Genomic DNA, 13021 nt, shown 5'->3' with positions numbered 1-13021 from the left:
GTGTCAGGAACTCCATCCAGGTTTCCCACATGGTGGCAGGGACCCAAGTACTTGGGCCATCATCCTCTGCCTCCAAGTGCATCAGCCGAAAGCTAAATTGGAAGTGAAGGCAGGACTCAATCCCAGGTACTCTGGTGCGGGATGCAGGTTTTCCCACGTAGCAGCTTAACCCATTGCACCATAATGCTTACCCCAACCTAGTGCTTTAAAGAAAAATGTATTTTCTTGAAAGGCAGCTTGTCAGAGAGAAAGAAATGTCCATCCTTTGATTCACTCCCCAAATGACCACAACACCAAGGCCAAAACCAGGAACTCCTTTGGGGTCTTCCACATGGGTGACAGGGCCCAAGCACTTGAGCCATCATCCTTGCCTCTGCAGAAGTGGAGGCAGGACTTAATCCCAATCCCAGGCATTCGGGTATGGGATGCAGGTGTCTCAAGTGGCAGCTTAACCTGCTACCAACACCCACCCCAGTGTAGTACTTTTGAAGTTCTGTCATTGAGCAGAAGCCCTGTGTGTGCAAAAATAAACCAAATGGGAATGAGACCTGCTATTTTGAGAAAAGCTCCCCCACCCCCCGCCAGACCTAGCTGTGAATCTGTCTTCTGTGTGTGCCAGTAGGAAGGTGGTGTAAAATAATACTTCCCATTGTTAATGCTGGTTGATGCTTCCAGTCCTAAAAAGTCGCCTTTAAAATCAGTGATCAAGGGCTGGTGCTGTGGGGTAGTAGGCTAAGCCTCCACCTGTGGTGCCCGCAACTCATATGGACACTGGTTCGTCTCCTGGTTGCTTCTCTTCTGATTCAACTCTCTGCTTATGCCCTGGGAAAGCAGAAGACGGCCCAAGTGCTTGAGCCCCTGCATCTATGTCGGAGACCTAGAAGAGGCTCCTTGCTCCTGGTTTTGGTTGGGCCCCGCTCTGGCTGTTGTGGCCATTTGGGGAGTGAACCAGCAGATGGAAGACCTTTCTGTCTGTCTCTTCCTCTCTCTGTCTCTCCCTCTCTCTGTGTATAACACTGCTTCTCAAATAAATAAATAAAATCTTAAAAAATGAATGGTCAGTTTTGGTTCTTTCATAGATGTAAAACCCGAGTTCAGACAGAAGCATGTCTGTTGCTTTCGTGAGCAGCATGGAAGCTATTGGTTATTTTTTGTTGTTTCATAGTTTCTTTATATTCTTTCTCTTAAACAAGAATTTATTTTCAGGACTGTACTCTAGATTAAAATTTAATACAGTTTCATGCACTTATGAAGACAACTGTAGAAGCTAGCTGGGTATGACGATTGCTATTGATTATTGTCTTCTTGCTGTGTCTTTTCTGTGCTTGAAAAAGTCCTGTTGACCTAGGAACCTGGCACATCCCACGTAGAGGCCATGCTACTCTCTGCTGTTGCTCTTCACATGGCAGCCACAGCCTGCAGAGCCAGGAAGTTCATCTAGGAAGTAGACAGATTTGGGGGTAGACGAGATGTTCTGGGGCTGAACCTTGAGATGGTGCTGGAGAAGAGACAGGGCTGCTAAACAGGTAGATGATTGCAGAGAAGCTTGCCCAAGGACAGTGCTTGGGAGACTTAGGAAGCCAGTGTCCAGGAGTGTTAGTTAAGCCATGACAATGGAGAGGATTGTACATGCATTCTGTTCTGCTTTGGAATTGGTCATGGTCCGTGGACAAAGTGGCTGCTCTTGGGCTTGTCCCTAGCAGAACCTGTGTTGGCGGGCGGCACGTGGAGCTGCCGTGGAATAAATGCTATCATATCAGCTCCAGGCTGCCCAGAAGCTCTGGGAAGTGCTGTGGAAGGAGACCTCGTTATCTCTCCAGGTTTTTGGGGTGGAGACACTTCTGGTCTATGCACTTAGAAAGGGGTCAAGATGATAAAATGCAGCGAGAGAAGAGGAAAAAAACAAGAATAAAATGGACTTTTTTGTTATATATTTATTTTCCTTGATTTTGCTGACATTCTGAGAATTTATAATAGCTCTCACTATGTAAAATTCCCCTGGATAAAGACTTTGATCTGTAGTAGAGGATTCTGATTCCCGTGGGAGTCAGTGAGACGCCACTGTGGAAAAGGCCAGAGCCAGGCTGGGCCTGGGCCGGAGGAGGCCCGCCCATTACAAGTGGGTGTGGCTTTGGCGCACAGTGGCCATGAATGAGGTTATCAGCTGAACTGCAAGGCACGCTTTCATCACCAGCAATTTGTAGTTCAGTTGAAAAACACTTAACTGCGCACACATCTGGTTGTTAAGTAGAGTGAAAGCCGATTACAGGAGGGCTTTAGACTTATGCTGAGGGATTTTGCCACGGTGCAATAGATGACTACTGTGTCATTGCTTGTGAAACCACTGTTTTAGGAAGTTTACCTTGGAAATAAAATATAGAGGAGCTCTTGGAGAGGGAGATAGGAGGCCAGGAGACTAGCGGGGAGAGTTTTCTAGCTAGGGGCTGAGCTGAGCGCTGAAGTGAGAGTCAGGAAGACTTGGGTCTGCTCCTGGTTTTGCCCACCTTTAGCGTGGGCCAGTTAAATTAACTGAGCTTCTTGGAACCCCAGTTTCCCATCAGCGGTTGCAGTTCAGTGAAAAACACTGATGCTAGATGCTGGGAATACAAAATGAGAAAGATTCTATCTGTTCCCAAAAGAAAGTAGCCTTCTTAGGAGGAAAGGCACACACGAAGGGCAAGTATGGGAAACAAGGGAACCATGCTAGGCGCAGGCGTAACAGCGAAATGAGTGTGGCACTGAAATCCCTCCTTTCTAGACCCCAGGTACTGACAACTTCAACTCCATAAAACACATGGAGTTACAGCACAGGAACACAGGGAGGCACTTAGAGGGACTTTGAAGTCATGAAAGCAGTTCAGATCATGAAGGAAAAAGGCTGGAAGAAAACAGAATCAGGTCAGTGATAGACCTGGTTGAGAGCAGAGATCAGGAGTAGGAAAAGAAGGTTAGCAAATGAGCAGAGAATCCATGACTACTGCTGCTCTCCAAAATGGGCTACAAGTACCAGAATTGGGGTACTGAGCTGTTTTTGGTAACTGTCCGATGGCTTTGTTTACTTCGTGGTGACTGAGGTCCCACAGGAAGAGGCAGTACTGCCCAGCAGGTCAGGGTGAATGGCTGGAGCAAGGGCTTGCTGCACACAGCCCTGTGCTATTGGAGCTCCAGTTCACTCATCTGTAAATTGGGAAAGCTCAGTGTATCATGGCATGGTGTGGCATGAGGTACTCCAAAAAAGGCTTACACTGGTGCCTGGCACATTTTGAGCACGCAATAAAATAATATCTTGCAGTTCTATTCTGCTGTTCAGTTCACAGAGTTTTTACTATTCTCATTTTATTTGAGGCACAGCAAACCAACAGCAGTTAGTTGTTGAAGATTTACAGACAAGTTTGATAGATAGGCATTATTTATCCACATTCAACAAGTTTAGGAAAAAAAAAAAAAAAACTAAGAATTCACTGTCATTTGAAGCCAGGTCTGCTGACCTGAAACCCTACATTAAGGCAATACCTTGTTCATCTATCTGTCCCTTAGTGATAGAGACATGTCCCGAGAAATATATTACCCAGCAGTTTTTGTCATTGTGCAGACACCAAAAGTGTGCTTACACAAACCCAGGCAGTTTAGCCTGCTGTACACCCAGGTTGTATGGTAAGGCCTGTTGCTGTATAGCTTTTACTGGACTGAACAGTGTGGTAGTTACAACACAATGATAAGTATTTGTATATCTGAACATGTAAAACGTACCATAAAAATACTAGGTAGTGGGAAGTTTTTAACTCCATTACAATCTTACGGAACCAAACGTCATTACACAGCACATTACTGTATTTCCTTCTGTCCATCCATCCTTCCTTCCTTACTGGGTATCAGTATGTGCCAGGCTGTGGTGTTGCTACTATGAATGCAGTTAGGAATAAAACAGATGAGAATTACTGCCTTCATATACCTTACATTTCTAGACAGACAACAAAATATATTAGATGGTGATAACTGCTGTGAGAAATGATCCATGGAGAAAGACATGGAGACAGAACGGGAGCTGCAGCTTTAAATGAGAGCATCAAGGAAGGTCTTGCCTGGAGAGGGGCGGGTGTGTGTCTGGAGAGGGGTGTGAGCACAGGGGCAGCCAGCTCTGCGCAGGGAAGAGGCCATCAGGGCCAAAGTGGAGTGCGGGGGTAGGAGGCGCAGGGTGTGTTTGGGGAGGACCCTCAAGGACTTTGGCTCTCCCTTGTGGAGAGAAGTGATATGATGTGACTTTTTAATGTTTTGTGTGTATTTATCCATTTGAAAGGCAGAGGGACAGGGAGAGAGAGAGCACGCTAGCTAGCTCTTCTGTCTGCTGGTTCAATTCCCAAATGGCTGTAACCGCTGGGGCTGGGCCAAGCCAAAGCCAGGAGCCTGGACTCGAGTACTTGTACCATCATGTACTGCTTCTCATGTGTATGAAGAATGGAGAGCTGGGTAGAAGTGGAGCAGCCAGTCCTCTAACCAGAACTCAGATATGGGATGTGGGCACCACCACCAGCAGTTTAACCCAGTGCACTGCAGTACCCACCCCCCCCCCGTGAATGGTTTAACAGCGTTGCTCTGACCACTTTGGTGAGAATTACCTGTATGGGGTGGGGGTGTCAGCATGGCCAGCAGGGGTTGCTAGAGTGAGCTGAACAGGGTGACCCAGGCATGAATGGTAGGAGAGGGGCGAGAGGTGGCCAGATTCTGACACAGGACTGTGAACTGATACCATTTTCTACAGAAGTCATTTCGCTGGAAGGTGGTGACACTAGGAAATGTGTACAGGGTATATTGACTTTAAATTCCATCACTTTTTTTTTTCTTTTTTTTTTTTTTAAGCACTGCATCTCTCCCACGCAGATCTCTGCCTGCCTCACCCAGCCCACAGGTGACAAACTGAGTCAGCCAATCTGAGAGCACTCAGGGCGATTTTGTTTCCAGCGCTCAGTACATACTAATCCTCGACATTGAAACAGTCTGTTGAAGTTCTTACGAGCCACTCGTTTTCCTGGGTGTTTATGGTCGCAGCAGAGAGCATCGCCGCACCATGACCATTTCTCCTTCCTGTGGGTTCTATTCTGGTAACTGCTATCCAAGTTTAACACTTTTTCAGTGGAGTCCCCTTTTCATTAGACTCCTGCAGCTTGTGGGTTTGTATATGATTTCTGCTGGCTGGCTTGCTTTCTTTCCTACTTTTCCTTTTCTTTCTTTACTGATTTTCATAGCAGCAGCCAGATCAGATGGTAAAGAATTCTCCCTGGGAAAACAGCACTCAATGGTTCTTGGAAGGAGGAAGTGCTGTTTTCAGGGCTTCGCTTTGGTAGGAGGCCCAGCTGCCTTTATTTTCCTGAGCTTCATATTTGGGGGCTCAGCCGTGGCTGAAATGTGATCAGGAGCAATGGCCTTGGTGCTGGCCAAGATTCCTGTGGCTTTGGGCCCCTCACAGACCAAAGGTTTGTCTTTGTTCTGACCCAAGAGCATCAAAACATTGCAGCCACCAACCCACGTCATTGTCAGGCTCCGTGGTCTGGGCAGCTGGCTCAAGGTTAGAGAAGGCTTTCAACTTTAATGTGTCTTCTTTATAGTGCAAGACATAATCATGTGTGGAAACAGAGCTGTACTTGCTTCCTCGAGACCCCAGATACACACCCCAGAAAAGTGCTCTGCAGTAGACTAGGTAGCCCTCAGATCTCCACCTGCAAGCACTCTGACTGCGGCATGGGAAGCGGAGGTTGCATTGAAAGAGGAGCAGTCATGGTATGTTGTACAAGCTTAAGTGCCTTTCTCAGACAGCAGAGGTTTGGCATTCTCAAGACCTCCCACCTGCACCCTCGCACAGCTCTGTGTTCCCCAGGGAGGGGACCTCCCCACCCAGAGAGATGGAGGGAGGGAGCTAGTAGATGTAGTGGATGGCATCTCCCCTCTCAGCTGGGGGTGCCCAAGACAGACAGACACAGCTGGCTGTCTGCTGCCCACCTGCCTGCACTTTTCTCACTTATGTGTGCTGACAGTGCTTTCTCCCTCCCCCTGGTGAGCCAGTAGGAAAGCAGGTGCCCAGGGGACAACTCCAAGGCTCTGGAAAGCTTCTGTTTGCTTCTGGGCCTTGTCCTCACGTCTGGGACACAGGACCCCTGCACCTTGGTTCTGAGATATGTCCCCAGGTCCAAGCCTGGTCCTTTCCTGAATGAGACTGGAGATGGGGACTGGAGGAGGGGTTGAGCAGGGGAGTGGGGGCCAGGCCCTGTGCAGTCAGAGCCGAGAATCAAGACTTTGCCCATGCCAAGAGCTCTGACTCAGCTCGGCTGTTGTCGGCTCATCTTCCGAGGATCCAGGACTCCCTGAAGACATTCAGTGTGCCAGTCTTGGCAGTTTCACACCTGAGGTGCAGACACGAGGATGAGGGGTGGCTGGCTTCCCCTGAGCTCACAGAAGGGCTCCAGGGAGGAGGTGCCCCTGAGTGACTGTGGGTGGAGGGAGCACCCAGAAGCAGGGAGAGCAGTTGAAGAGCACAGGCTTGTTGAGCAGACCTGGCTCAGGGGTGCTACTGAGAGGTGCTTTGCACCACAGGATGCAGCTGGGCACACAGAGCAAGGACAGCCAGTCAGGAGGTGGCTGGGGCGGAGTCCGAGTGAAGGGGCTGGAAAAGGTTCTCAGCTGCTTGGGTGCCTACTCACCTTCCTGTATTCTTCTGTTCCTGTTTCCAGTGCTCAAGTGCATCACCCATCTCTAATTTATTGGCTTGAATTCTTCTCATTCTCATTAAGATTCAGCTTGGAACACCTGCATCCTGTATCCGAGGGCCTAGGTTAGGGTGTCAGATCTCTTTTTTTTTTTTTTTTTTTTTTTTTTTTTAATGACAGGCAGAGTGGGCAGTGAGAGAGAGAGAGAGAAAGGTCTTCCTTTTGCCATTGGTTCACCCTCCAATGGCCGGCGCGGCCGGCGCGCTGAAGCCAGCTCATTGCGCTGATCCGAAGGCAGGAGCCAGGTGCTTTTCCTGGTCTCCCATGCGGGTGCAGGGCCCAAGCACTTGGGCCATCCTCCACTACACTCCCTGGCCACAGCAGAGAGCTGGCCTGGAAGAGGGGCAACCGGGACAGAATCCAGCGCCCCGACCGGGACTAGAACCTGGTGTGCTGGCGCTGCAAGGCAGAGGATTAGCCTATTGAGCCACAGTGCTGGCCAGATCTCCTGATGATTCTAGCTTCCAGTGAGTGTAAACCTTGGGAGGCAGTACTTGAGTCCCTGCTTCTAGTTTTCTGTTGTAGCAAAGTCATTCCTTTTTTCTTTTTAAAAATTACTTATTTATTTAGTTGCAAGGTAGAGTGATAGGAAGAGACAGAAAGAAATCTTCCATCTGCTGGTTCACTCCCCAAATGGCTGCACAGCCAGGGCTGGGCCAGGCAGAAGTCAGGACCCGGAACTCCATCTGGGTCTCATTTGGGTGACAGGGACCCAAATACTTGGGCTGTCATCTACTGCCTTCCCAGATGCACATTGGCAGGAAGCTGGATTAGAAGCAGAGTAGCCAAGACTCTCACTGGCCCTCCAGCATGGGATGCCACTGTCACAAGCAGCAGCTTAACCTGCTGCACCACAGCACTCGCCTCCAAGTTGTTGTTGTTGTTTTTAGCCTAGCTCTTTTGTGTTCCATACCATCTCTCACTGGGTTCCAGCTACGTGCCAAGGATGCCAGGACCTTGATACACTCTTGCCTAACGAAAGAAGTATGTGAAGCTCAGACAAGAAGTTGCCATCTTCTGTCGCATGCCTACAGAGGGGCAGGGCTGGAATTCAGATCCAGGCCTCTGTGACCCTAAAGAGCCTTCTCTTTCTGTAGCATCGTGAAACCTATACTCAGAACCTATCACTCCATGACCCAGAGCCCTGAAAAAGTAACCCCAAGGTTTGTTGTGTCCCTGAGGCCCTCCAGTGGGCCTCATCTGATATACCTAGGCTCATCTTTCATTCCATGTACTAACTCCCATGCAGCATGTGCTTTGAATTAAATCATGCTGTTCTCAACCAGGGATCACTCAATGTCTAAAAAAGCCAGCTGCCTGCTGGGGCTGGCACTGTGGCGTAGCGGGTAAAGCTGACTCAGATGAAGCTCTTGGCTTTGGCCTAGCCCAGCTGGGGAGCGAACCTACCAACGGAAGATCTCACACTTTGTTTCTTCCTCTAATTCTTTCAAATAAATAAATAAATCTTAAAAAAAAAAAGTCTGTCATTAAATAGAGACAGATTTCTTTTCAGGCTGAAAGCCTGACCTCAGGACCAGAGATGTCTCCATCACTACTTTCTCAATGGAATGATTGCCAGGCGCTGGGGTACACAAAGCTAAGCCACAGATGGTCCCTGTCTGCTAAGGGCCAGGGCCAGTACTCTAGTGAGGCTGCAGTGAAGACTGTGGGAGGCACAGGAGTAGATGATTAAACCTAAATACTGATGAAGAAGGCCAGGAAGCGGAACTCCAATAAGCAAGGTTCAAACGGAGCAGCAGGAGGATTTAAAAGAGAAAGGGAACGTGCCTTGTGTAGAGGATCAGGAAAGGGCTGTGTGACCAGGCAGTTAGCTTTTTTTTTTTTTAAGATTTATTTATTTATTTATTTGAAAGTCAAAGTTACACAGAGAGAGGAGGAGAGGGGAGAGAGAGAGAGAGAGGGGGAGAGAGAGAGGGAGAGGGAGAGAGAGAGAGAGAGAGGGAGAGGTCTTCCATCTGCTGGTTCACACTCCCCAGGTTGGCTGCAACGGCTGGAGCTGTGCGGATCTGAAGCCAGGAGCCAGGAGCTTCTTCCGGGTCTCCCAGGTGGGCGCAGGGGCCCAAGGACTTGGGCCATCTTCTACTGCTTTCCCAGGCCATAGCAGAGAGCTGGATCAGAAGTGGAGCAGCTGGGTCTTGAACCGGCACCCATATGGGATGCTGGTGCTTCAGGCTAGGGCTTCAACCCGCTGCGCCACAGCGCCGGCCCCCATGGAGACATTTTCTAATGATTTTTTATTCTGGGTAAGATAAAAATGATTGGGGACTGGCATTATGGAGTAGCGGGTTGAAGCTGCTGCCTGTAATGCTGGCATCCCATATGGATGCTGGTTTGAGTCCAGCTACTTAACTTCCAATCCAGTTCCTTGCTAATATGCCTGGGAAAGCAGAAGAGGATGGGCCAAGTGCTTGGGTCTCTGCATTCATGTGGGAGACCTAGAAGAAGCTTCTGACTCCTGGCTTTGGTCTGTCCCAGATCTGGCCCTTGTGGCCATTTGGGGAGTGAACCAAGTAATTCTCTCTTTCAATTAAATACATAAATAAATCTTTAAAAAAAAATAAAAAGATTACCTCCTCTAGGGAATGTGTTGTAAGAGACTGTTGTATGAAAAATTTGTTAGCTATATCTTTTAAACCATGCCTTCATTTTCTTTTTTCTTTTTTTTAAGTTTCTTCAGATGGAGGTACGGAGTCCTCTGCCTTAGTAGATGACAATGGTAGTGAGGAAGACTTCAGCTATGAAGAACTTTGCCAGGCCAACCCTCGGTATCTACAGCCAGGTGGGGAACAGCTGGCCATCAACGAGGTACTGTCATTTCCACAACTGTGGCAATATTGGATCCCAGGGTCCAAAACCATCTCTGAGTCTGCCATGTAATTTTTTTGTATATATACTAAGAATATCCTGGAATCTAGAAGTCTGATTAAAACAACACTGTTATTTTCTTACATTGATCAGGTAAATGTGTGTGCTAGAACTTTCTGGGTAACTGAAAGTTGCCTTTAGATAAGAAGACCAGCGGTCATTAGCATCTGGGGGATACGTTTCAGTTTACAGATTTTCTGCCTTCGTTGTCTCATGTAGTTCTTCATAGTATCTTGGTTTATCTCACTAAGGAGAAATAGTCTTACGTAATTCTCACAACTGACGAAAGAGGTGAATGTTACAGTTATCATCCACATTGTAATACACGCTCTGCAACAGAGAGGTTCAATTACCTGTTAACAAATGGGAGAGCTGGAATTCACCACATGTTCCTCACTCCCAGTCTCATGTTCTTTCTGCCACAACTCAGCCCTGGCCCTTTGCGTGGAAATCTAGAAGGCGCCTCCAGCTGTGGCGTTCTTGAGCAGGGCATGTGGAGCGTACTTCTCAGCAAGCTGAGGTCCCTGCTGAGATGGGCAGTCCTCACTGTATAAGATGAAACAACAGGTCTGGGAGCCAAGGAGATGTGCAGAACCACCTGCACCTGCAGCCAAACATCGGCAGCTACAGTGTGTCCTTAATTGTCTGTCTTTATTAAATTTTAAACATCCTGAGAACATGCTGAACTCTCTTTAATAACAGTAGCGATAAAGCTGGCTCCAAGCTTACTCAGATTGTGAACCAGGCCTGAATACTTCACTCCGGGGAAGATGGGAGACTTCAGTAACACACGTGCACAGCTTTAGGAGGTCTATCTTGCTGACATGTTGGCTGCTCAGAAACATGTTTTTTGGTTCTTATACTTTAGTTTGTTAGATACCAATTTACAGCCAAGTGAGCTTTTATACTGGTGATGCCCAACTTTTGAGGATTTGACTTGGAATTTTTTTTTTTACTTCACAATAGAGTGAAAGTGATACCCATTCAGAAGAAACCATACTTCAAATTTTGCATTCTGATTTTTTTTCCAGGCTAGAGAAACAAAATAACTATTCTGTTTTCACTTTCATTGGGTATTCAGTAGAGTACATGAGACACTCAACATTTTATTAGAAAATGGGCTTTGTGTGATATGATTTTGCCCAAGTATAGACTAATGGAAGTGTTCTGAGCACCTGGAAGATAGGTGAGGCTTAGCTGGGATGTTGAGTAAGTTATGTATAATGTGTTTTCCACTTGGGATATTTTCTATTTACAGTGGGTTTCTCAAGAGGCAGCCCTGATATAAGTAAAGAAACACCTGTATACTTTTAAAAAATATTTATTTACTTATTTGAGAGGCAGAGCTATAGAGAGAGGGAGAGACAGATAGAAAAGTCTTCCTTCCACTGGTTCACTCCCCAAATGACTGGCTGCAGTGGCTGGAGCTGGTCTGATCCAAAGCCAGGAGCCAGTGCTTCCTCCAGGTCTGCCTTGAAGGTGCAGGGGCCCAAGCACATGGGCCATCTTCTGCTTTGCCAGGATGTTGCAGAGAGCTGGATCAAGACTCGAACCCGTGCCCATATGGGATGCCAGCACCATAGGTGGAGGCTCAGCTCACTACACCACAGCGCCGGCCCCACATCTGTACACTTTTAAAATAGATTTGGGGTTTCCTCTAAGAGATGCTCCCATGATTTTGTTTTCCCTGGAATGATTTTCTCATTTTGTATAACCAAACAATAGGGAGTTCACTGGATGCCCCTTGTGCGTCCGAACAAGAAGCAGAAGATGTTGGCGTTGCCCTGAGAGAGTTCACACTGAGGCCCCTGGCCATCCTGCCCACTTGGTTTCCACACTGAGCATGCCCTCTGTCTCTGTTTCAGCTCATCAATGATGGCAGTGTGGTCTGCGCAGAGGCCCTGTGGGACCATGTAACCATGGACGACCAGGAACTGGGCTTCAAGGCCGGCGATGTCATCCAGGTTCTGGAAGCCTCTAACAAGGACTGGTGGTGGGGCCGGAATGAGGATAAGGAAGCCTGGTTCCCCGCAAGCTTTGTGAGAGTAAGTATGTGGTGCTCTGTGCTTTTCAGAAGTATCTGTCACAGGCTGCAGAATCATTTCAGGCCAGATCTCACGCTTCACACAGATTTCATTCTTTTGTAATTGTTTTTAATCCAACATGTAAATCACACCTGTAGGAAATTAAAACTGAGTCAAAGTAAAAGTTTCGTCAAAAGTAAACGGGTTGTTTGCCACCATTGCTCTGTTACTTGAGCCTGCTGGTGGGGCTGAGGCTCTGCTAAGTACAAAAAGACGTAAGCTGGGACTGGGCTGCCTTCATGCCTTGCCATGGAGAAGTAGAAACCAGGAAGGTATTCTGCACTGGGTCTGGTGTCACCATCCCCTCCCCAAGTCACCTGTCCCCTGTGTGTGAACCGCAGCTGCGAGTCAATCAGGAGGAGCTGTCGGAGAATTCCAGCAGCACCCATGGGGAGGAGCAGGAGGAGGATGCCAGCAAACCCCGCCACAAGCACTCTGAGAACAAGCACCAGATGAGGACCAACGTCATCCAGGAGATCATGAACACCGAGCGGGTGTACATCAAGCACCTCAAGGATATCTGCGAGGTAAGGCGCCAGCTCCGCAGGTCACAGTACGCAGAGAGTGAAGCCCCCGTGCGCGGCCTTCCCCAGCTCGTCCCCAGTCCCACCTTCGTATTTGATACCCTTCCACACCCCTCATTTCTCCTCACTGCCTGGCCCATCAGGGCCCTGCGCAGACTCATTAAGCACCTGCTGTCTGCGTTGCTGCAAACACATACGTGGCTGTTTCTGTGGCTAACCCACCCTCAGTTACTGTAGCTGGTTCTCCTTAAGGACACGGTCTCCAGCTAGCTCTATCATGATTTAATTCTTGAGATTATTAAAAGTGGATGACTTCCCTAGAAGGTGGCAACACCCTTAAAGTGAAACCCACCTGGCTTTACAAATCATCAAAGGTTTGTCACTGTCTCCAACCCCACTGTCTCTGATCACTGACTCGCATATGAGATTCACAATCATTTGACACAGACCAAAACAAAAAAATTTATCTGATGGTAACCAGTGCTGTATTTTACACGGTCACAGTCTAATTGGCTATCAATTTTATTTTCTAAAAAAATATATTGTCTTGACTTCAGAGAACTGATTATTAGTAGATGTGAATCTGAAAGAGTTTTTCCTTCCATATTTTTCATTGTTGTGGATTTCATCAGATAATTACACTGCACTATTGTTGGCCCAGTCTGATCATTCCAGCATTCCTGAATGCTGGTGTCGGTCTTGTGAGTTCAGCTGTGACCACTCAGTGCTAAAGGCAAGTGGAAATCAGCAGTGCTCATTCTGTGATCAG

The 13021-nt window shown here is 47.8% G+C and overlaps 1 protein-coding gene across 8 annotated transcripts in view; it reads left to right on the top strand.

Moving 5' to 3' along the window:
• Positions 1 to 13021, top strand: part of SPATA13 (spermatogenesis associated 13) — a 167165-nt gene that overhangs the window by 131849 nt on the left and 22295 nt on the right. For 7 of the 8 annotated variants that reach the window (XM_070049161.2, XM_089303738.1, XM_070049160.2 and 4 more), the window contains 3 exons: positions 9448 to 9584; positions 11510 to 11689; positions 12070 to 12255. In XM_070049161.2, the coding sequence (XP_069905262.2) occupies positions 9448 to 9584; positions 11510 to 11689; positions 12070 to 12255 (503 nt within the window). Of the gene's footprint in view, positions 1 to 8670; positions 8825 to 9447; positions 9585 to 11509; positions 11690 to 12069; positions 12256 to 13021 lie in introns of those variants that run through there. The other variant, XM_089303739.1, reaches the window with a different exon arrangement.

The sequence above is a fragment of the Oryctolagus cuniculus genome, chromosome 9 (genome assembly GCF_051225735.1).
Source record: "Oryctolagus cuniculus isolate XC-2025 breed Fujian yellow rabbit chromosome 9, ASM5122573v1, whole genome shotgun sequence".
Lineage (NCBI taxonomy): Eukaryota > Metazoa > Chordata > Mammalia > Lagomorpha > Leporidae > Oryctolagus > Oryctolagus cuniculus.
Note: the sequence above shows the minus strand (reverse complement) of the source record. Positions and strands in the feature narration are given on the sequence as shown.